General features: G+C 48.4%; 1 protein-coding gene across 1 annotated transcript in view; it reads right to left on the reverse strand.

Annotated features, from left to right (window-relative positions):
* MLXIP (MLX interacting protein) overlaps positions 1–24,283 on the reverse strand; it is a 2,063,149-nt gene that overhangs the window by 763,589 nt on the left and 1,275,277 nt on the right. The window contains exon 8 of the mRNA XM_085634535.1: positions 18,076–18,200. Within this exon, the coding sequence (XP_085490661.1) occupies positions 18,076–18,200 (125 nt within the window). The remainder of the gene's footprint in view (positions 1–18,075; positions 18,201–24,283) is intronic.

Consider the following 24,283-nt stretch of genomic DNA (forward strand, 5'->3'; position numbering starts at 1 on the left):
TAGTAGTCGGTTAGCAGTAGTCATAAGTCTATTACTAGTGCTTTTGGTACACATACCATGTCCTACTGAAACAGTTGTTACTGATATGATCGGAATTCATCTGCGTAATGTAGCCCCACTTGTGAGGAGGAAAATACTACTGACCATATTAATCATCTCCTTCATCTTCATCCTGCTAGTACTTAACATGCAGCTCCGATGGACTATGTGCCACACTAAAAGGACCAAGTTGACTAGTTGGTAATGGTGCTCTACTATTAGAGAAAAAACTTTCTCCACTCATTTTCGTTTTTCCGTCATCATTAGTGTCGTGGACGGGGCGTGGCTAAGCGAGCCACGATGGCGGTTCGGCTTTGCTGAGGCTCCGCGTCTGGGTGCCTCTCGGCAGTTATATGGAGTGTCTCACCAGGTGCTAATCGGTGCAGTGGGCATCGGAAGGTGGCTGCAGCACAGCGGGAGGACGGCGGACGCCTGGGCGCACCCCTAGCCCTCAGGACGGGACTTTGTCCGACTACTGCCGCCAGCGCCGCATCTTGAGCCATAAGATGGCGGCGGAGCTCTTCTGTCCGATGCGAGAGATGTCGTGAGGGGAGACGGTGAAGCTGGCAACGCGTCTCGCCCTGATCGCACTGGCACTCGGAGGGTGTGAGCGGGGAGCGGACCCCGGAGAGAGACGTGGGGCATCGGAGAGCAGAGGGGCTTTGCTGGCCCGAGCGCACCCGCCATTTTGGATCCACTGAGCCCGCTGTGACCCGGAGTCCGACCCTTGGGCGGCCCTCGTGTACCCAAGGTACCCCATGTGACTGGCGCTGGAGGGGGCTGAGGGGGAGCCGGGCTTTGGTGCGGACGGCGGGACCTGGAGGCATTCAACCGGCCCGGCCAGCGTTTGCCTGCCCCCAACATGGCCACCCACGGGACATCGCATCCCTCTCAATACAGCCGGTGAGGCCTTGCACCTTGTGCCTACCGAAGCGACGGCCTTCCGGGCGCAATCCGTGGGAGCTGCTATGCCCTTGACAGACCTGCTGGCCGCCTGCCCGCTACGAGTCGCCAGGGGACTTTGATGGCCTCGCCTCAACAGTAGACCCTGAGAAAGACTTGGGCCTGCACGGGGGCCACGAGGACGGTGCTTGAGCTCCCCCCCTTGACCTCGAGGCAGCCGCAGAGGATACCCCGTGGCGCCAGCCATCGGTGGAGATCCCGCGAGGGGTGGATTGGTGCTGGGAGCGCCCTGAGTGTGGTGCCTGGTGGCTGGTGTGGACGATTCCTGTGCTTGGTCCACGGGGGGGACCTTGGTGGACCGGCTCGGGCGGCGGCTTCCCTGTGCGGCTTCACCCGTGAGACAACGCGGCTGCGCCTTCCGCCCTTCCGTGGATTCCTTGCGTCACTGGGGCTCCTGCGACCTGGCGGACACCGCCGACCCGTCCGGACCACGTGGACTCACAATGGGGAAGTCAAAACCCGCGCAGCATCAAGTGATCCTGGAGACGGCCCCGGAGAACATGCCTCGGACCTCGACGTGGTCCCCCAACACGGTGGCCTCCACGGACCTATCGATCTCGGACAAGCTGGATAAGGTCCTCGCCGCCATTGAACTATCCCGTCTGTCTATGGAAGAACGCCTTGGTACCCTGGCGACGGATGTTAATCTCCTCCGCGATGACCACCGTAAATTGGCGGACCGGGTGCGTACGGAGGAGCGGACACTTGTGGAAATACAGCCCATACTAAAAGAGCAACAGCAGACGCTCCAGGGGGTCCTTACTCGTCTAGCTGCGGTGGAAGAACACGCGCAGGATTTGGAGGGCCGCTCGAGACGCTGCAACATACGGGTGCTGGGGCTGCCGGAGGGAGTCGAAGGTGCCGACCCCATTGCATACATGGACACGTGGCTGAAGTCGTTTACCCCGCCTGCAGACCGCACACCATTCTTTTCCATAGAACGGGCTCACCGAGTGCCGGCCCGAAAGCCCCCGCCCGGCACGTCTCCTCGACCATTTCTCGCCAAGTTCCTGCACTTCCTGGATAGAGATGCGGTGCTTCGGGCGGTGCGACTGGCTGCACCGTTGCGAGTGCAAAACAGCCACATCATGATCTTCCCGGACTATGCTCGAGCGGTGCAACAACAGAGATCTTCCTTTCTGGACGTAAAGCGGAGGCTACGGGACAATAAGATCCAATACGCGTTGCTCTTCCCGGCCCGCCTCAAGATTATCTATAAAGGATCCTCCCTCTTCTTCGCATCCGCGGAGGCCGCACAAGATTGGACAGATCAGCACTGCCCGCGGGCATCCGATCCTCGTCCCCAGAGGGGCTCCCCTCTCAAAACTTTCCACGCCCGGAAGCGGCCCAAGAAGCTCCGTAACATCGAGTCCCGACCAACGCAAGGCGCCCACGACTCGCCGGATCTCGAACAGATTATGCGAGAAAGACGGGAAGCTCTACAAGCGGTGATCGACCTGCGCACCACACAACCTTCAGACTCTATAGATCGACCTCCGCACTTGTTCTCATCCGAAGGCGAAAACGACAGCGACAGCACCGTCTCGGGGGCGGACCAGGCGGCGCCCCCCCACGCCACTCCGCAAACTGCAGATGGACTATTGGATGGACTGCCCTCTCCTCCTCTATCCTGAGGCAACTCAGGCACACGGACTCTTGGTATCCTTATCTGTGATGCGCACCTAGCACCCATGATATTGCACCCGCAGAGACAGTCACCCTGCTCCAGATACACGCCGATCCTACTACATGCCCACTCAGCGTGCGGCCTCGCACTAGCACATCGTCACCCCCTATCAAATAAAGCAGTTCTCCCCCCTCTAGTGTTACGGGAGGTAGTTTGGACACATCGTTACCCGCACAATGAGTCCTGAGTATTGGGACAGTTTCCTGCATCCCCACACGTTGTTTACACCCTGGTTTGCATATGTCCCACTTCGCCATGGAGTTTCACACCACAGCACATCCGTTTTTCCAGGCTTCCAGTCCGCCTGCCCCCCTCCAACGCAGCGCGTCCCTGAGGGTCCACTACGCGATTTCTCTAATGGGCACCACACCCCGTCCCCACACAGAACTGACCATCTATGGCACGACTGACAACTAGCGCAGACATTAATATACTCACACTCAACACATGTGGTCTACATACCCCACGTAAGCGCTACGCGATATACGCCTATGCGAAACGCATCTATCCTCTGCTTACAAGAAACCCACCTTAATTCAACCGAAGTCGGCAAACTACGAGTAAAATGGCGCAGACTCATCTGCGCCACGACCTACTCCTCGTTTGCCAGGGGGGCACTGATATGGATTCGCCCGGGAACCCCTTTTCGGGAACTTAGACGGGTGGTGGACGACGAAGGCAGATACGTCCTACTAGAGGGTCTTTTAGACGGGAGGGCTGTCCTCTTAGGCAGTATATACGCCCCAAATGTCGCCCAGGATAAATTCTGGGACCGTCTCACAATCTCTTTAGCTCAATTCACGCAGGTACCCTGGCTATTAGGAGGGGACTACAACTGTATCCTGGACCCGGTGCTGGATCGCTCACACCCTCCACTCCCACACTCTCCTACCTATAGACAAATAGACCGCTTTAAAGCGTGGGCCGCACACTGGTCCCTCACGGACGCATGGAGGCTGCACCATCCCCAGATCCGCATTTACTCTTTCCACTCCATTCCTCATAATTTACGAGTTCGGCTTGACCAATTCTTATGCACTGCAGTGCTTCTCCCGCAAATATGTCACTCGGACTATCTGGGTAGAGTCATTTCCGACCATGATGCGCACCTTCTCGGCCTCCAGTGGCGACACCCGCACCCCCCTGTTCCTACTTGGCGACTGTCACGGGACTGTCTCACGGACCAGACCTTTACACATGACCACCAACGTAGCATCCAAGACTACTTTACGCATAACGCGGGGACCGCGTCGTCAACCCTGGTTGAGTGGGATGGTTTCAAGGTAGTGGCCATGGGAGAATGCATTCGGTACAGAACCGGGGTGCGACACACCCTGGAGCAAGCTCTAGAGAAGGCGGAGCAGCAACTGGCGGCGGCCACTAAGGCCGCAGATCAATCAGTGGCGACAGTAGCTCAGGTCGCCCACGCCAAATCAGAGTACCAGGTGGCGTGCGTGGACCTGCGTCGTCACAATTTTCGGGCACACGCAAACCAAATGCATCGGGACCGTGACAAGTCGGGCACATTCCTGGCATGGCTTGCTAAGCAAGATACCAAAGTCCGGCCTATTACTGCAATCATAAATCCCCAGGGTACTCTGGTGCAGTCTCAGGATGAGATCCTCCAGGCGTTCTATCACCATTACTCGGCAGTCTACACTGCTCCCTCGTCTCTCGATCCCAGGGCCATCGACCACTTGCTCGACCCTCTTCCCCTTCCCCGAATTGCCGCTGCAGACCGGAAGGGGTTGGACGCAAAGATAAAAACAACTGAGATTACAAGTGCGGTACGAGCACTGACCCGCGGGAAGGCCCCTGGCCTTGACGGGCTCCCACTTGAATATTACGCCACTTTTGCCCCGCAGTTGACCCCTCGTCTATCAGCAGTATTAGACTCGGTGCTTAGACTCGGCGAACTGCCCGGCTCTATGAGAGCGTCGGTGATTGTGACATTTCCGAAACCCGACCGGGACCCTCAACTCCTCGCCTCCTACCGTCCCATCACACTGCTCACAGCTGACTGTAAAATCCTGGGACAAATTTTGGCGGACAGATACTCTCAAATCATATGCCCGTTAGTACACCCGGACCAATGCGGTTTCGTTCCAGGGAGGAATACCTCTCATAATATTCGGCGCCTCTTTCACATTCAGGATCAGATTGGTGATCGATTTCCGCACGCGGCGTGTCTGATCTTGGACATTGAAAAGGCGTTCGACACCCTAACGTGGCAATTCCTCTTTGCAGTCCTGGGGCGGGCGGGTCTCGGCCCCACGCTCATAGCCTATACTCGCCTACTCTACACCAATCTTACGTCCCAGATCCGCCTCGGTCGCTTTATCTCCCCGGAATTCGCGATACACAAGGGCACGCGACAGGGGTGCCCCCTCTCGCCCCTCTTATTCGAACTCGCGGTAGAACCCTTGGCCATCCGACTCCGTAGGGATGGGCAGGCCTGGGGTATCCCACTGGCGGACGTCACACACTGTGTATCCATGTATGCGGACGATCTTCTCATATATATACGGGATGTGACGGCGGATCTCACCACACTTGAGACCGCCCTGGCGGAGTTTGCGGAGGCCTCGGGGCTGAGGGTGAACTGGGACAAGTCGATGATCTATCCCCTCCACCCGGACGTCCCCTCTCGGGAGGTCTGGATCGGTGACCGGAAACTGCACTGGGCGACGGAGGGTCCCCGATACCTCGGGATCCGATTATATAATTCCCCAATCGACATTTTTGAGGGGAACCATCGGAGAGCACTAGCAGGGATACGATCCTCCATTGGGTTCTGGCGGAGTTTACCGTTGGCCGGGTAGCCCTGGCAAAGAGGATACTGGTCCCGCGGCTCTTGTACTACTTCACCAATCTCCCAGTGATTCCCCCCCGCTCCTTCTTCAAAGATTTAGATACGCTCCTCAGCTCTCTAATATGGGGGCAGGGACGGCACAGAACGCGCTGGCCAAGCTAAGACTGCCCACGAGGCAGGGGGGGCTTGGGGCGCCCTCATTCGAAGCCTACTTCCTGGCGTCGCAGCTCCAATGGCTCTCATATTGGACGGCGGAGCGATGCCTGCTTGAGACATGCACTGTCACGGGATGTGTGCCCCTGCCCGAGTTGCGTCGCCTGCTTCTGCCGGGTTCCCGTCCCACGCGAACCTACCCCCTGCAGGTGGACATTGCCCGGAAATGTGTGCAACGTATCCACCGCATGGCACCGCTCTGCCCTCCATACACGCCATCACTACCGCTGGTCGGCTGGCCCAGAAATGACGGATTTTTCACACCCGCCATGCTTCGGGAGTGGACGGCGAGGGACATTGTCGAAGCGGAAATGCTATTTGATGAGGGACAGCTCAGGCCATACCGACAGCTCATGGAGGAATACGATTTGCCCCCAGGCCAGTTCCTGCTTCACCATCAACTCCTCAGCCACTTTTGACCATATTCTGACCTCACGCAGGGGGAGCCTCCCACACACCCAGTCCTTCACACAATCTTACAACTGGGACGGGGTCGACACCTTTTTACATGTTTGTATAAATCAATTGGGGACCTAACACCCCCACTGCTGGTGCCTCTCCGAGCCCTATGGGAGGAGGAGACAGGACGACCATTTCACGACAGCGAATGGGACAGAGCGATAGAATTCCCCAAAAAAGTATCCAGGAATGCCCGCTTAAAGAATATACAGTTTCACATTCTCCATAGGGCCTATTTGACGCCAGCGCGCCTTCAACGTTTTTATCCCGACACTACATTTCTATGCCCTCGTTGTCAGGCGCGGGATGCTGCCTTCTTTCACATGTTCTGGACCTGTCCGGGCATTCAGAACTATTGGACATCTATCCACTCAACACTCAGATCTCACTGGGCTGACCCATTTGACTACCTGGGAGGGATGCGCGTTGGGTATCCTGGGGCGGAGAAAGCGACACAAGGTGCCGATGCGCTTCGTCTTCCTGGCCCACCTATTGGCCAAACGCTGTATAGCACTGCACTGGCGGTCCCCTACTGGTCCTCCACTTGCAGATTGGGTAGGGGCGGTTCTTAAATGGGCTGCGGAGGAGGAGGACGCAATACGAGAGGAGGAGGCCAAAGGTACCCGTAAAACCCCAATCTCTCTAGAATGGGCGCTCCTACTACACCAATTCAGACAATCTCAGACCCCAGCTGCACTGGTAGCCGACATGCATACTCCCGACGCCGCACCGCCTCACGCGGTCCGGGTCTCCACGGCGGGGGATCCCCCCCCAATCTCCCCCCACACCACCTTCGGGCCAGATGGGTTCCCCCCCTGCTCACCTGATGCACCCCACGGTTCCTCATCCCGGATTGTGCACATGCCCACCCCCCCCTAGATGGGAGGCAGCTATATAGCCGAATGGGCAATGGCAGACTCGAGACATAGCCTAGACCTCGTCACTCAGAACTCCATGGCATCCCCCAGTTTGGCTCTCCTCCCCAGTTTTCTATAAAGGCAATGATCTGCTACAATACAGACCACTTCCACACGGAACAAGACATATACGTACTCTCTACATTGATGTTGGTCTATTTGTCTACTCATGTAACATACTCATTTTCATGGAACGTGATGTATGTATGCTTATATTCTTAAATGCCAATAAAAAGAATTTTCAAAAAAAATCATTAGTGTCGTGGACAATGGTCTTGTAGGCTGCGTAGACGGTAATGTTTTCATAGCCGACGGTGCCGTCAGCAAAAAGTAGAAACTAACTTGACAGTCAAAAGTATAGTCACAGAGACTGTGTGGTCGTTGACGTGGTAGTCGTAGTCAGTGAACTGAGGATCACCGTTGCCACTGGCATCGTGGTTGATGCAGTCGACAGTGTAGTAGACTATTTCTTCGTCCATTGTGTGCTCGTCAACTATATCTCCGTCGACGATGCTGATGACGTTTTTTTGAATTTATGGGAAACCTGAGGAGATGGAGTGGTAGGTTCAGATTTAGATTTCTCTGTTTTTTCTGAGGAGATGTCATGCCGTCTAGGTTTCTAAAAATGTGTGTCAGAGGGGCTTTGTTCCTTAGAAGACCCATGGTGAGTCTTTTTTTGAAGACTTTTTGGGAGGTGACAACTTTTGACCCCTGTCTTTTACCTCTTGGCAGATGAGGTACAGTCTTCATTATACTCCCTAAAACCTGGGTGGTCCTTGGCGTTTAGTTTCTGAAGCGATAGTAACTATCTCCCCTCTCTATCCTTCCAAGGTTTTCGAAGAAAAAGCAAGGCAGATCTTTCAATCTTGTACCTTGTGAGATGGGTTAGACCGTATATGCATGCCTTCAGAATGCAGCCTCTTCTTTCCACAGGCTCCACATGCTCTAAAATGGCATTTTTAGTCAGATCTGAAATTGTGGGCAGTCAGATTTGTACAGCAGATGTTAGCTAGTGGTAACAAACTGCAGCAATCTTTTTAAAATTAAGTATTAAGTTGAACTGAGCAGAGCTCAGAGAAGACTCCCTCACACAATGTGCGATAGAAAATCTGACAGACAGAAGGTTCTAAGGGGAGTGTTTCAGAGGGTGCTGCAACCTGACTGGGTGGAGTTTGGCTTTTGTTAAAAGATCGAGATAGGTTACTCGAATATACTGCTTTTCTAGTTGTACCGTGGGACTCCCACTTCGACGACGTGGAGTGATCCAATACTGGAGAAATTTTAGTTTGAGGAGGATGTTATATGCACACCCACGTATGTGATGGAATTGGCGGTCCAGCATAAGGGACACTGCCTTTGCAGCTGGTCCTGATCTTCAGATATGCAAATATTCTGTATGTAGCATTTTTGCAGGTTACAACTAAACCCTGAAACCTCCCCAAAATCTCTTATTTCCTCTGACAAGACTGGGGGGAATGTACTGGGTCAAATAGTGACACAAGGACAACATTAGTGTACATGTTCAGTGTGTGACTGTCCTTTTCTCATGGTTTGCCCCTCCCTTCCCCTGAGTATCTGGTCTTTCATGTTTGTGGTTGTGCACTGAATGCAGAGAAGGATAAATCCTCAAAGCTAGACGTGCCCAGCGTTTGACATTGCTCACCTTCCCTAACTTCTCTCCCCTTTAGTGTGAATTTGACAACTTACTCCTTTTCCCCATACCTCAATTGGCAACTTAATATTCAAATAGTTTGAATTCTAAAGGGGGGGTGGGGGGTCAAGTGTAACCAACCTTCTGAACATCAAACACCTGGTGTACCCTCCGCCAGGGCAATGCCTAACTGCCTTTGTAAACTGTGCCCCGCAAGAAGCTGTCATTTTACTGTCCATGCAGCTAGCTATTCAGAAGTGTTAGAAGTGGCAGTGCCTATGCCATTTCAATGAGGCTTTCAGTTTGGGCTATAAATTCAAAGTTCAGTTTTGTCTCTCTTCTGTTACCAGTGGCCCTTCTCCATCTTCCACTTCTCTGGGCTTTCTGGAGGTCTCAGTGTGGTAAATATGAGGAACTGTCCCTCTCACTGAGAATGTTGGTGAGGCCTACGAGTCACTTGACCTCTGTGAGTGACCCCCCTCCCCTTAGCAAAGCGGGTCCTCCCATTAAAAATTAAGGCAAATCTATCTGTATCTGACTATTTCTTGGGAAGTATGTCAGCAGATAAAAGACACGGCGCTCTGCAGAGCGACCACAGATAAGTCCTGGAACAGCAACAGTTTATTCCTCAAAGGCCTTTTGCCCTGCCGTGACCAATTTCTTCCTTTAGTTTAAAGTTAAGTACGCATGTCAAGATGTCAGCAGGTATGAGCTTTTAGGTGGATGACACTCCCCGCAGTGCGTTTGGTCCAGGCGTATCTCTTCTTGATTACTGTGAGGGACGACAGGGCGGAAGAGTCTGTCACATATCCCTCAATGTATTTTCCTTCTACTTCATGTAGTGCATCTCAGATTCTTATATTGTGTGCCCCCAATTGATTTTCGAGGTCTTCAATGTGGCTTCGTAGAAACATATTTTGGTCTTTGACTGTGAGCAATTCTGGTCGATTGCCTCAATTTCCTCTCTTTGTGTGTCTCCCAAGTCTTCTAGGGTTGCAACTCTATTCCCTTAGTGAGCTTGTTTAACTCGTCTCATTTAGATCTCCTGTAAGGTTCACCCTGAGGAAGGAGATGTCCTCATGAAGACGGCGCAACAGCTCCTCCATGAAAGTTCTTGTGATGAGTGAATCTTTATCACCTATGTTTGGAGGATGGGTAGTTTTGGATGTGAGGCCTTGGTTTGTTTTACTTACTTTTTCTGATTTCGATCTAGTTGATTTGGTTAACATCTCTAACAGTACTGTCTTTTTTGTTTTTCTATGAGGTTATCTTGGGAGTGCAAGGGCGACCGATCTTGGGAAGAACTCCTGCAACGTCTGGACCAGTAAAGGGACCGACCCTTTGACTGGTCGAGTCACAGAGTCTTCCTGTGCCTGGTGACAGAGTTTCACCTCAAGGTCTCATATGGTCTTCCGGTTCATTGATGCTCAGTCACTGCAGGCCTTATAGTCATGGTTCAACCACAGGCAACCTTAATGAAGATCTGTCACATAGATTTGTGTGTGACAGTCCTTACAGGGTTTGAATCCTTTCATATTGGAGGGAGACATTTTCCTTCCACACTTAAAATACTGGTTCAAAAACTGTCTCAAAGAGATGAGAAGTAGCTTTGGATCCAAAAGAAAGGAACGGACAGCACATGGGAGTGGCACCTACATGGGCCCAGCACGTCATTTCCAAAGTGGAATAGTGTCAGATGAGCCACATGGCACCATCTACTAGGCCACAGAGGTACTGCTCCAAAGTTTAAGGATCCAGTCTGATGTTAGGGGAATATTCAAAAGGTGAGGAATCTGTGGTTAGAAGTCTCTATCAGGATGTTGATGTTTGGTAAAGAAGCAGGATAATTTGGTCACTTAACAGCTTTTGACTACACCTATATTAAATTATTTCTCTGCTATAGAAACTGCAAAATGCAGTATATGAGTTAATTACTGGGGCAACAAATCTAAAGATCGTTTAATGGAACTTGCTTACAAAAACTGATGACCCGCTGCAATATATGGCCTTAGTGTGCAGGAACATCTAGAGGTAAAAAGGACCTCTAGCAGACTGGAGGACCTCTAGCACTTCTTCGGAAATTCATAAAATGCTAAAGTCAGCTGCTCAAGTTCCACAAATGCAGACTTAGCTTCTCCTGATTAGTTGAGGGCCCTCCTACTGTTATGCATGACAACGTCCTCCCTAAGCAGAAGGTGACAGATAAGGTAGATACAGACTGAGATGCAAGAGATCAGAGTATAGGTGTCACCAAGCCCAGCTGGGAGCAATCAATGCTCAGTGAAGGCAGCTATTTCTGGATTACCATGTACAGTGGGGGCAAGGAGGTGGGTTAAGATACTGTGTAGCAGGAGAACCCTAATGTGTCAAAAGAGCGCCCCTCTGTGAATCCTGAGGAAGAAGAGTGGAGCAGTACAGATGGTATTTCCTGTTGGATGCTGTTGCTGAATTATCTCTCTTTGGAAAACCTCACATCTGAGAGATCGAAAATACCTGTAATTGGTATAGTTCTCACTTAAATGCCAACTAGAAATATTGAATTCCAACTGGGACTCTCAAGCGCTTCCTGTGTTGGGAAGCAATAGGGAATTCAGATCCAACCAAATTAATAAGTGCTTAATTTGCAGAGCAAAATAATATGAAAAGGTGTAACCATGCTGAACTTCTCTCTTTTTTCTTTTTTACAAATTTGCTGAGGAATCCTAGATGAAATGTGGGCCTCAGATCACCAACCATTTTTTGGTATTGGAAAACAATAGCAGCCCTGACCCTGGGCACCAAATATAGTGCTCATTTGACTCAAGATGTGAGTGGGTGTGAATGGAAGTTAAATGAAGGAAAGTGATGGAAGCTTTGGACAGGCAGCAGTCTCTTCATAAACAGGAGAGAATAACCTGTGGATATACTCTAAAGGGCCCACCAGTCCAAAGTTTCCCCTGCTATTGTTGAAATAACTAAGCCACCTGGCACCCAGTCCATGTCTGGTGACGCTGCATATCTGTAAAGTCAAAGGACTATTGCTATAACTGCGGCTGCATTTGAATTGTACCAAATTGATAGCAAAAGCCCCAGAATATACAGCGCAGTCTGTGAAACTATTTGGTTTGAGGAAAGGCCTAGAGGTATAGTTATGGCTACACTTTGCTTGACTCTCTAAATAGAGGAGTCTGCCTTATCCCCAAACAATCACTGGCAATGTTTTGATGCATCCATGACATCTTGACACAGGTGGTTGCCTGCTTGAATGGAAATAATTGTTCGTAATTGGATATGGTTAAACACAATCCAATTCCACGTGAGCAACCCATTGCCCAAAAACAATGATGTTCTACATCAGCTGGACCAGCAAAATCATTACATGGAAAAGAGATACTCCCAAGATTCATTTAATGTTAATTTAGAAACCATTCAGCACTTTAAATTCGACCCTCAAAGGGACCAGGTGCCAGAAAGGTGTGGCTCAACGTTTACAGTGCTGACAAGACAGTGCAATGTCAACAGAGGGAAGCCAATTTGTTAAAGCAGGGTGAATTTGGAACAGAGGATTATGCTGCAGGAACCAACTGTACTGACTAGTGAACCAAAGGTTGCATTTAAACAGTTACCTTCTACTTACCCACGTCCTTCCAGTAAGATGAGAGGTGACTTACGAGGAATTCTTAAGAATGATCAAGCACTCCAACAAAACCCATGTTCTAACAAGCATTTGCAATGCAATAGGTCTCGCATTTACGGGAGTTTGAGCTATTGGCATTGTAATTGACAATGCATTTTATTTATGTTTTACAAACAAAAATATAAATAAGAGGCATTGTCATTTACAGTGCCAATAGCTCAAACTTGCGTAATTGCGAGACCTATTGCATTGCAAATGCTTGTTGTTTTTCTAACTTTCAGCCATGCTGCACAGCAGCTAATCAGGTGTACAAAACTGATAAAGTAAATGTACATAGCCTATAGCTCTCCCACAGGTGAGACCTATTGGCACTGCCAATGCTTATTTTTCCTGGGTGGGTTTTTGCAGGTAGTGGTGCTTTAAGTGGGAAGCATGGGCCACTGCGAGTCATGTGCTCCCAGGTTAAACCGTGTCCAGTGCTCCCTTTCACTCACTTACATTAATAAAAAATAAAATAAAAAGCAACGCTTGGTAGCAATCTTGCGTGAGGATCAATGTTCCTGGGACTCGTTTTAGTTCTTTCACTGTCTCATAAATTCACAACTGAAGCATTTGCAATATTATATATAAGGAAGCCAAAGTGGTTGTTTATTTAGCATGTGCATCTAAGAACGATTGACAAAGTTAGTAGTCCTAGTTTATTGTAGGTGTAATGTTAGTAGTTTTATTATATATCTGGCTGCCTAGCAGAAATAGCAAAATACCAGTAGTATCACACACTATGCGAAGCACAGATTTTTAGTTTACGTGTTTTAATCACGCGTTTGAAGCCACGCCCTTAATTACATTGGCCACGCCCCTTAGAGCTCCCAGTTTTAAAATCCCACTTAAAGTCCTGGGCGACAGGGAACTGTCCCTCAATGTCTGCAGTAGTATTTTTTTTTATTTTTTTTATTTGTAAGCTCAGAATGTTATTTATTGAATTGCCTTAAACAAATGCAAATAGCGTTTTATTTAATTAAACTATGTAGCTATGAAAAAAACAACTTTGAGCTGCCAGGTAGTATGTTATCATTTTCTTGTTGAAACTGAATGGGAGACTTTATATTTTTTTAAGTAGTTCCTTAATTCCATTGCCTGAGCGTGGAGACCGGAGGCTCCCGGCTGAGGGTTGGTGCGAGGTGCTGCAACTGAACGCCGCTTGGTGGGGGGGAAGGCAGGGAGGAGAAGCGGGCCAAGAAGTTTATGTGGTCGGGGACAGGCGGCTGGAGGGTGCGGGGTAGGCTGCGTTCATTGTGGTTGGGGGTGCGTTGCTGTCGAGGCTCGGGGGTGAGCTGTGTGGGGTCCGGTGGGGAGTGAGTACTCACGGGTGTGGTGGATGGCGTGGGGAGGGGGAGCGCAAGTGCTGGGGCGGTCCTCGTCGGGGGATTGCGGAGTGGAGAAGGAGGGATGAGGGCGTGCTGTTGGCCGGGGAGGAGTGAGCATTTGCAGGGAACAGTGGAGGTAGCTGGTTGGAAGGATGGGCGGTGCTTCGGTTCCGCGTTGTGGAGGCGGCGTGCACTGCCTGGTTGAGACCCAAGGAACTACAACGTTGTGATCTTTTTTCAGCAATTCATTGCACAGAATTACGCAACCAGTCATTGTTAACCAGCTCCTTCCTTCACAACCTCGCTAAGCTTCCTGAGCACAAAAGCAGAGTGGGGTCAGAGGGAGGGCTGGGGTGGGTGGGGTATCCCAATACATTTGTCAGGGAAGTGAAACCAGATGATTTCAATCAAGAGGAAAACAAGACAAGCCCGGCAGAGCATAGCGCGCGCGTGCTTGGGGGCGGGAAGCGGACCCTTTGAAGTGCTCCCAAAAAGCGGATTGCATGGCGGCACGATGCGCGTGATTGTGCGCGTGCTAGCCATGCAATCCGCTTTTTGGGAGCACTTTTAAAAGCCCCTATAGTCTCGCTTTGCGATCGCTTATGCGATAGCAAGGCGAGACCTAAAAACACCGACTCGCCAAACATCGTACATATGCACTGAATATTGCTAAACAAAGCTTTACCATGGGAATTATGCATTATTCTGTGGCACCCCACAAAGCATCACCATAGAAATGCACTGCAGTAAAGCATCTTAGTGCTCTAAACCCACAACATTAACAATGGAATGTAATAATCCCAGAGCATGACGGCAAAAATACTTCCTCATCCTATGGTGCTCATCATGGAGTGCACAAGGTAAGACTTTCTTGCAGCATTTGTCAGAGAGTTCACAAGTACAGCATTTTCAACCTTCTTTCCACAGGACTGCACCACGCAAAGTTCTGCCTTATTGTACAGGGTCTGGTCTGTGTTCAGTCTATAATGGGTCTTAAGATTGGAACTACTTCGTAGGTGGTGTGGGAAATTTGCCCTTTCTGCAAGGTCACACTGATTCCCCCCCCCCCTTTTGCTGAACCGTAGTTTTGATAGCTATATAACTGTGCACTTTACCCATACTAATTAGTGGTAAAGCGCATATGCTCCTCCTTTCAACATGGTAAAATATATACTCCTGATTGGACTATTTACCTTACATAGAAGCCCCTAATATATGGTAATAAAGTGTACCCCGGGCCGCTAAGATAAATGTCACATCATCCCTTGAGGCAACCACTACAGGGACAAATTAAAGCAAGTCTCCAGGCCTACCATAGTCACCCAACTGTGTAGTGTTCAAGGGACAATAGAATCTGTCAACATAAACCCATCCTTTTGAGAGGCCTAATCCTACCTTTTAAATAAGTCATCCCTAAGGTAGAACTTAGGGCCAAGATGCAATATATATAAAAAAAATTGGGGCATGTAAAGGTTAATGTTAAACATGTTCTTACAGCGACTGGACCCTCAAAGCCATTTTAACTGCATTATGGTTGAATGTTCCATATGAAAATACTGGGATACAATATTACATTTAATAAATTCTAGATTAGAAACCCCCAAAAAAGTGGTGGTCGTAGGGACAAAATTAAACAACTTAAGTAATCAGTGAAACCATGAATTATTATTTGTCCATGAATTTAATTCAAACAGAATCAATCTATAAATTTCCACCACCAGAATATCTAAACATTTACACTCTTAATTGTGAATTTTGGACTTTAAAGACCTCGGAATCTGATGCAACCATATAACAATAAAAAAAATAGTACATTTAGATCCATAAAATAACGTACAACCACATTGTACAGTTTTCACACACAGAAATAGATCTGTAATAAGATCTATGCTCCCATTATTTATCTTTGGTTTAGAGATGGTTTACTTCCTCCGCAATTCCCATTTGGCAAAGTGATGGTCACATTAGACCAGATGTTTCACCGAGAGGCAACCACTGAGTCAGGCCGGGTATTATTGAAATCTATGGGGCAGATTTACAAGCCCTTTGCGCCGGCATTGCATCACTTTTTTTAATGCAACTGCGGCGCAAACTATTCGGCCAATATACAACGTGGCACATGTAGAGACGGGTGACCTCATAAAGCCCTGTGTCACGTTATACCTGCGCCAAGTATAATTTATGCAGGCTAGGTGTTCCCATGAAAAAAAGCCATGTAGAACTAATGCAGTGAAATTCACAACATTTCACTGCTTCACTCTATACCTTCACTGCGTCAAAATCCCTACGCCTGCCAAGAACAGGCGCAAGGAATGAGGGCTTTTTGTATGGGACTCACCTATCGGTTGTGGCGCAGTGCTGGAGTTGCGTCACTTTCATGAGCAACTTCAGTAATAAGTCACTTTTGGGCCACCAGATGCATCAGAACTTCTGACGCTTCTGTTAATCCTTGCACCAGGGGGCACTGTATTGTAAATACAGCGCATCCATGGTGGCGCAAGGACATTTGGCGCCGGTGCAATGAAACGGACGCATCTATGCAGATGCGAGAGTTCCTTGTAAATCGGCCCCTTTATTTTAGAAGCACCATTTTATCTTAAACTTTTTTTAGCGCATTTTGTAGCGGTCTATCTTGTACTATGTGTAATGCACGTTTGACTTCTATATACAGAGTGCTTTCTGTCACAGGATGGGACCTCGTAGCACTAAAAATACATGAGTAACTTATCCATTGCACCAACCAAGATTTTAATTCTGTGGCTTTCTGGTTACACACAGACCTCTGCAGTGCACTAATTAATAGAGGTTTCTTGATGTACTATTGTGCATTTCCCACTGAGAAACATAATTTTGAGTTTATTTTGTTTTATTTAAGCTGCGCCATATTTTATACGTAGCTACCCGACGGTGAAAGACAAAGAACATTTATAGAATATTTTGGTTGTTTTAGCCAAACCTGTGACTTTCCCCAAACACACTGACCCCGCCCCCTTGCATGCAGCATCACGGTTCTCAGATTTTCTTTTTAATGCTCTTAGACCGCTGCTTTTACTGATAAAAATATACCGCGCATACACAAAGCAGTGATTTTTTTGCCATTTAACACCACAACTGAACAAACCAGAGATCAAAAACAAACGGCACACGGACTGGGCGAGCTCTTAAAATGTGGCACGGGTGAACTCGGTAGATTTGGAGACGCTGTGAATACCTTGGGGGGCCTGATAATTTCATGCGAGGGCCTGAAGGAACCGAGGTGCAAGAAGCTCGCAGCGCGTGAACGGGGAGCGAGCACCGTGGGGTACACGATGCAAGCAAAGCGCGTCACTGGCTGTGTGTCTGCTCGGCATACAGACAGACAGCCCCAGCAATCCTTATGGCTAATGAGAGTGCGGACAAGTGCTTGTAACGGAAAACTAGACACGGTACCTTTCTCTGCGGAGCTCCGTGGGGCGACCGAGATCTGAGAGATGGTGTCAGAAAAGACAGAATTGAGCAAACCCGGTGTTTATGCGTCCGTTGCGGCCCCAGCCCCCACAGCACTTAAGGCTTTCAATTACCTACACCTGAGACCAAACCGCGCCCACCCACACGCGCAGTCTAAATTCTGTGCAACACAGGCCCATGCTCAGCTTGGGGGTGGGGGGAGCGGGAGCCGTGTTTAGAACAAAAACACCTGTTCCTTATCAGTCCTGAAGTTTTCGAGGCAACAATAACAAGCATTGGCCGCATGCGCGCCTCGCGCTTTAAGTTAAAAAAAAAAAGACAAGCTCGGCGGAGCGTGGCGCGCGCGTGCTTGGGGGCGGGGGAGCGGACCCTTTGAAGTGTTCCTAAAAAGCGAATTGCATGGCTGCACGATGCGCGTGATTGTGCGCGTGCTAGCCATGCACAATCCGCTTTATGGGAGCACTTTTCTTACCCGTTTTCTATAGTCTCGCTTTGCGATCGCTTACGCGATAGCAAGGCGAAACCTAAAAATGATGTGTCGGCATAATTGCAGTGGACTATATCTTGTCTATTATACCTACAAGTTGGTTCCTTTTCTTAACTGGTGTGCCTGGGTTACATATATCCATTGTAATCCATGCTGTCACAGTTCTGTTTAGAGGGTGGTTTTGTAAATATCTTCTAGAGAACAATGGGCAGAAGGTTTTCAGAATGTTTTGCATTTCGATTTATGAAATCTAATGCAAAATGTTTAATAAGAGAACTTTGAACTGTAGGTTTGAGAACCTTGCTTAAGTCGATTGCATTATTCAACAGATTTTTCTTTATAATTAAATGAACAACTCTTTACAAATAGTTGGGATCAGCAAGGCAATTATTACAGATTGCACAAACAAGCATTTACCTGAAAGGACTGGTTGCTAGTTTGCAATGGCGTGGCTGATGATGTTGCATTGGAACCAGAATTGGTAGGGACAGAAATGGAACTAACATAATTTCCGGACTGGAAACGATTGAAAGAGAATAAATCTGAAAGAAACAAAATCAGTTGTTTTATTATTTCATACTGTCTCTGAAGTGTATACAATGGGAAGCAGTTACATCGGGCTAAGACTTATTGATTACAGATCTCCTTAATTGTGCTTCATTTTTCTGACGTGACAAATGTAAATTCAGTGACCAAGCACCATTTAAATAACTGAATACATATCAAAGAACTCGTTGTAAACCAAGTCTTCGTTGTTATTTTCGGACACGCTCATTTAACAACTATCATTTTCAGGTCTGGCTTGATTGTCAACGTAGCTGTCTGCATACCTATTGTTACCTATTCTTTAGAAAATATACTTTGAGGGCTCTGGCTCCATCTAGAGGAGTGTTTATTATACTCATCATGTATTTGCTTTTGAATACATCATTATTTTTCCTCCCGTGGAGTGCTTTCATTATTAGGTCTCGCCTGACCCAGCGCATGCGCTGGTCTGGCGAGAATTATTGAGAGGGCTCCAAAAAGTGCTACCAGGCCAGCCTAGAGCTACAGTGCATGTGAGCGGGCGCGCGCACCGACATTACTTTCACTTTCGCGGCCGCTTTGATGTTTGATCGCGATCGTGATCACTTTCGCTTGTTCCGTTTGTTGTTCCTGTTAGTTTTCTCCATTCTTCCTCCATTCGTGGATTCTGATGGCTTGCTCCCATTCTCCCTCCCTCCGTTATCTGTTGGCTTGTTCCTTTTCCCCACATTCAGCCCCAATCAGGCAGTTTTACTATCTCCTGTCTGTCTCCGGTCACTGTTCTCTTCCCCACTCCGTCCCTCCCTCGGATAGCCGCTGCCAGCCCCTCACGCGCACACACTTCCTTCCAGGAGCCCCTTCTCCCTCCCTGGGTATCGGAAGAGCCTCCGCTCGCAGCCTGCCTGCCACTTTCCTTCCGCTTCGCGCTGCCAGTAGGAAACACACCGGCATCTTGTAAATGTACAAGGAATATTAATAGCCCTGGCTGAGATTGGGTATTTAAGTCTTCTCTTATCAAAAAGAAAGGTCAGATGTCTGGCATGGCTCCGCGCCCACCCAGCGCTCAGAACAGGTGCTGCGTGGAGTTCCATGGCTGCTGTCCCCTACCGAGTTTGGTACTGCCTGCCGACACCCTGCCTGCACGATGTTTCCCCAGCAGACCCATTCACCTCTACCGTTCCAGAGGGAGAGCCTCAGAGGGTGCTTGCGCGACCGTCCACTTCGATTTATCACAATATAAATAACCTTTTGTGCTGAGCTCTTGTACACACACACACACCGTGCCAGTTCATATCACACACGTGCACTCCTAAGGAAGTGACAACAGCGCTACATAAATATACGTATTCATCTACCGTGTATTCACTCCTTCGCAGTATCCCTCACTGGCGCACACTTTTCGTCGCTGCTGCAGTCATTCAGTGCTTCCATCATCCACTCGCTCACTGTGAAACCATCTCTCTGCTATGCATGTTCACTCATGTACAGTCACTAATCCATTCATTCTAGCACCTATTCACTGCTGCACTCACTCCTGCTCACCACTTCATTTGTGTACTCATTCACTGCTTCATGCACTTACACATTCTCTCGCTGTTGCACTAGCTGACTGATCCTCTCACTTTATGCTGCGCTCATTCACTCCCATACACCCACATATTCATTCCTGTGCTTGCTCGTTCACTTCTGCTCTCAATCACTCCTGCATGGGCACACATTCACTCCACCACACCTATTAATTACTCTACGCATTCTCTACACTTACACCATACACACTTCAAAATTCACTGCCTCACTTGTTCGCTTCTGTACTTACACTTTAACTGCTACTGGTTCATTCAGTCATTCACTACTGCAATCATTCACCAAGTGCACTCATTTATTCTGGTAGTCTTTCACTGATGTACTTATCCACCCCTTCACTCACACATTCACATTAATTGCATGCCATAGTCATTCAACCTGTGAACTCATGCATTCATTAATGTCTGCACACTCATTCATCCCTGCATTTCTATCTCGGTGCTACATTCACTTCTGCATGGCTCTTGGGGAAGCCTCATGTCCTGCCGCCTGAGTGCAGCCTGTCAGTGCTTTTCGAATTCCTGCCTGCCCAACTACGACTTCTTCCATTTCTTGAAACCAGAAGGTGCCCCCTGCACCCACCATGCCCCCTCCTAGACAGTAGGAAACATTTACTTTACAGCCGCCAAACTGGCAGCGAGAATTTCCTCCTCCAATCTTCAAGCATTTCTTTCTTTCCTTCCACTGCTTTCTTTCCTCCATCAAACTTCTCACCCTTCACACACTCTGTTCTTATTTTTTTCTTTCTTTTCTTGTTAATTTCTCTCTCTTTCTGCATTTCTTTCTCATTCTGTCCTTTCTCCCATTTTTTTTATCTTTCCTAAATTAGTCCTTTCATCATATCTCCCTTTCCTTCCTTCTTTCACTTCATTTTCAATCTTTTCTCACATTTTTCTTCTTTCAGTTGCCAGTTTGTCCAATTTCCTCACATTTCTCGACTTTTTTTGTTCTTACTTTCCTTTCAGAGGCATGTGTATGTTTTAAAAGCCACAGGATCTCCCCGAGGTGCGCAATTTCCTTAAACTGCATTTCTGCTCGTCCTACATCTGTTTGGGATTCTGTATAATTAATACTTCCTACTTTTCGTAAGCCCTCTCCCCACGGTGTGGAAATGAGCTAAATTTTCTTTACTCTTTGTGTTTATTAAAGAATTCACCTTCAATAACTAATTAGCCAGTGTCCCCCTACTGAAGTAATCAATTAGCCCCCATTTCACATGCACTGCCCCCACTCCTCATCTTGGTGTTGTCCAGATTCAGGACTCTTACTATTCACCCTTCACTCCATTCCTCATAGAGGTCTGTTTGCTGTTGTCTTCTCATTTGCACAAGATAAGTACATGTATGTGTGTGTGGGTGTGTGTGTGTGTGTATATATATATATATCTCCTACTGGGGGTTGCCAGCAGGTAGTTATAGTTACGACCTCATAGCCAATAGGTCTCGCTTTTGGGACCGTATTAGTATTTAGTTATGCATCAACTGTTGCAAGGCTAAACACTTATAAGGTCCCAAAGGCGAGACCTATTGGCTATGCCAATGCTTGTCTGATGTATATTAGAAGGAAGCAATCTGTTTTTGTATTGTTTTTTGCACTGCAGATGATCTTTTGGCAGGTCTCCAATGCAAGCCACACCCATTGATTTGCCGCTGCTTGTTACTAAAAGTAAACAACTTTGTGACATTTCAGAAAAAGAAGTTACTTACCTGTAACAATGGCTTGCAGTACCCAATCCCTTTCAAGAGGTTACTTGATGACAAGAATACTCACACAATTCTCTTACTCAAACCTAACTAATCAAAAATGAACAATGATAACGTTTTTAGAGTGTCTCACAGGCTGTTTCGGTTAGTGACACGGTTCAGTGAATTGTCCATTTACAACAGTCACATGCTTTTCACAGTGCTATAGTGTAGGGTATGTTGTTATAGACTACAATGGGTTCTGTCGGGTATCACAATTTCTTTGCTTGAAAGGATTGATGTCCAAAATATCACACCTATGGCTAAAGATCAATGTATGGTCTGAAGGAGTGTGGGCCTATCTTGACCATTTATTCAACACCCCCACAATATATTTAAAATAAGACAACAGGGGGCGTGGCCAAGATGGCGGCTGGATAGGATGCAAGATCGTGTCTCTCCGGCTTCGCCATTCTCTAGCATTACATAGCGACCCATTCCCGGTTCTCTAATGAAGCCTGGAAGAACAGGGTGCTGGTGGAGAGTAGAGGAGTGTTTAAACGTAGCCTTTTCGCGGCTCGGTCGACCCCGTCAGCCCGATCCACGAAGCAGAGAGAGCGGAGCCCGGAACGGGCGTGTGGAGGGCAGAGCCGGTGCGGCAGACGGAATCTGGAGCAGTGGAACAGTATATGCCTACCATCAGCCGGCAGAGAGAGGAGCGCTGAACCAGCAGAATACTGCGTTGCCTGGTAGTGGCCTAAGCAACAGTACCTTGAACGTGTGGAGGGAGCCGTGGACGGCCTTGGTGCAGCACCAGCCATTTTGCCTTCTTGCGGCGCCGCAGCGGAGGCCCGCGCAGCGGGGAATGGTGCCACACTACTGAGCAGGGAAACTAGCCCCGGGCTCCTGAAACGGCCGAAAACGCAGCACGGAGAGTGCAGCTCGGCGAGCACTACACGGCCAGTGACTCCGCCACAGAGAATAACAGAACTTCGCTCTGGGCCCTGCTGGGCTGCCGGAGAAGCGGTGAAACCCGGAGAGCCCCAAGCACGACGGAGCAGCCAGGCGGATCGCGCCTGATACGAGGGGGCCCGGAGAGGCTTCGGGGACCAGAGACATGGCACTGGCACAAGCGGAGACCTGCGGTGAGCACAAACTGGTCACATAGAGGCTGCTGTAGGAAGAAGTGGTACAGGGGCCGCCATTTTGAGGGGAGGCGCAGTTGGTGAGAATGCCATCGACACTAGGAGTAGCTGTGGAACTCAAAAGCAATATCTGCGACCTGCAGTACAGCAAACCCCGTTGAGACTCCGGTAGCAACACCCGCATTTACGTGAAGCAGAGGCAGTAGCGCGGCCTTACCTGGCGGCCGGGGGGGTGTTAAGGTAACAAGTCGCTCTTTCCCTTTAAGAGCGACTTGTTATTCACGTGCCTATGATTATTTTCCTTGAGCGTCTTCCCTGCGCTCTGTTGTTGTTCAATGTGCCCCGTTCATTCCACGGTTCCTGTTGTGGCTGCCTGTAACTGTTCATTCAGGCAGATGCGACGGGAGCTGTTGAGTGACCGGTTGTGGGCTAATTTTCTCAGCGCTACGCTTAATCAAATAAACACTTAATTTATTAAGTGCACCTCTTCAAGAGTATTTATTCCAACTTTACACTTGGCGACGAGGGATTTATCTGAGCCCACCGATTGCAAATAAGATTTAACAGCTTTTTGAAACAGAAAAGGGCACCTTTACTTTCATCACGCAGCAGCAACCCCTCGCTTCTTCTACCTCTTGAAGACAGATCTTTCACCCGACGCTGGATTTAACACCTCCCCTTTGACGTCGTGACACTCCTCGCGTACACGGCTAGAGGGGTTTTATCAACTCTTTCATCTGTTTTGGGCTGAAGCGCGCTCCGTATACCAAACGTCTACGGAGTTGGTTGCCTAGCAACGCTACAAACAAACATTGTTTCTGCGTTTTTCCGCTGATTTGTAAAGGAGTTTCATCCCGTTTTCAACACGAGGATGATTTCAGAGACGGTAAGACTTGCCTGTTCATCGGTGACAGGCACACCATTTATTTAATCAATTTTACTACAACTTTTGCAGGATTTCTAACTCATATAATCTAAAGACATAAAAGTCTGGGGGTTAACAGTATATATACATCCACCTCTGCCTGTACTTTCAGTGACAGGCACACTCTAAAGATATTTAGTTGGGAGTTTGGAATTCACATTAACAAATGGCATCAAATAATCACCTGCTGAATATTTCTGACTTCGTACCTTCACCAGGTAAACCAACTATGCCCTGGAAACATTGGCTGAATCTATTTCAAAACTATCTAGTGGCAAATGACGCGAATTAATTTGGTGCAAAAAGAAAGTTCGCGCTCCTATATGGTCAATTGGGGTTTGAAGGTCAAAATGTGTTTTGCAACCTACCACAAATTCAACCCCCAGCAGGAGCTCAAGAAGGTTGGAATGTTTATTCTGAAGGTTTAGCGAGGCTCTCAAGAAGGTTCGCAGAAGAACCTAGTATACTTCTGGAATGTTTTAACTTCATGAAGAGAAAACAACATATAGATGAAACTGTAGAAGATTACATTTCAGTTTTGAGACATTTAGCATCCACGTGTAATTTTGGGGCCGTATCAGACACATGCTTAAGGGATCAATTTGTGTATCATTGCTCGTCTAAAAAAATACAAGAAAGACTATTAGGGTGTAGAGACCCAACGTTGAGTGAAAAAATAGAAATAGCCAAAGGGATAGAAAGATCCATGATTTCTTCAAAGGTTATCTCTAATGATCTTTCTTCTCCAGGCCCATTAGTAGCAA

Source organism: Triturus cristatus, chromosome 11 (genome assembly GCF_964204655.1).
Source record: "Triturus cristatus chromosome 11, aTriCri1.1, whole genome shotgun sequence".
Classification (NCBI taxonomy): Eukaryota; Metazoa; Chordata; class Amphibia; order Caudata; family Salamandridae; genus Triturus; species Triturus cristatus.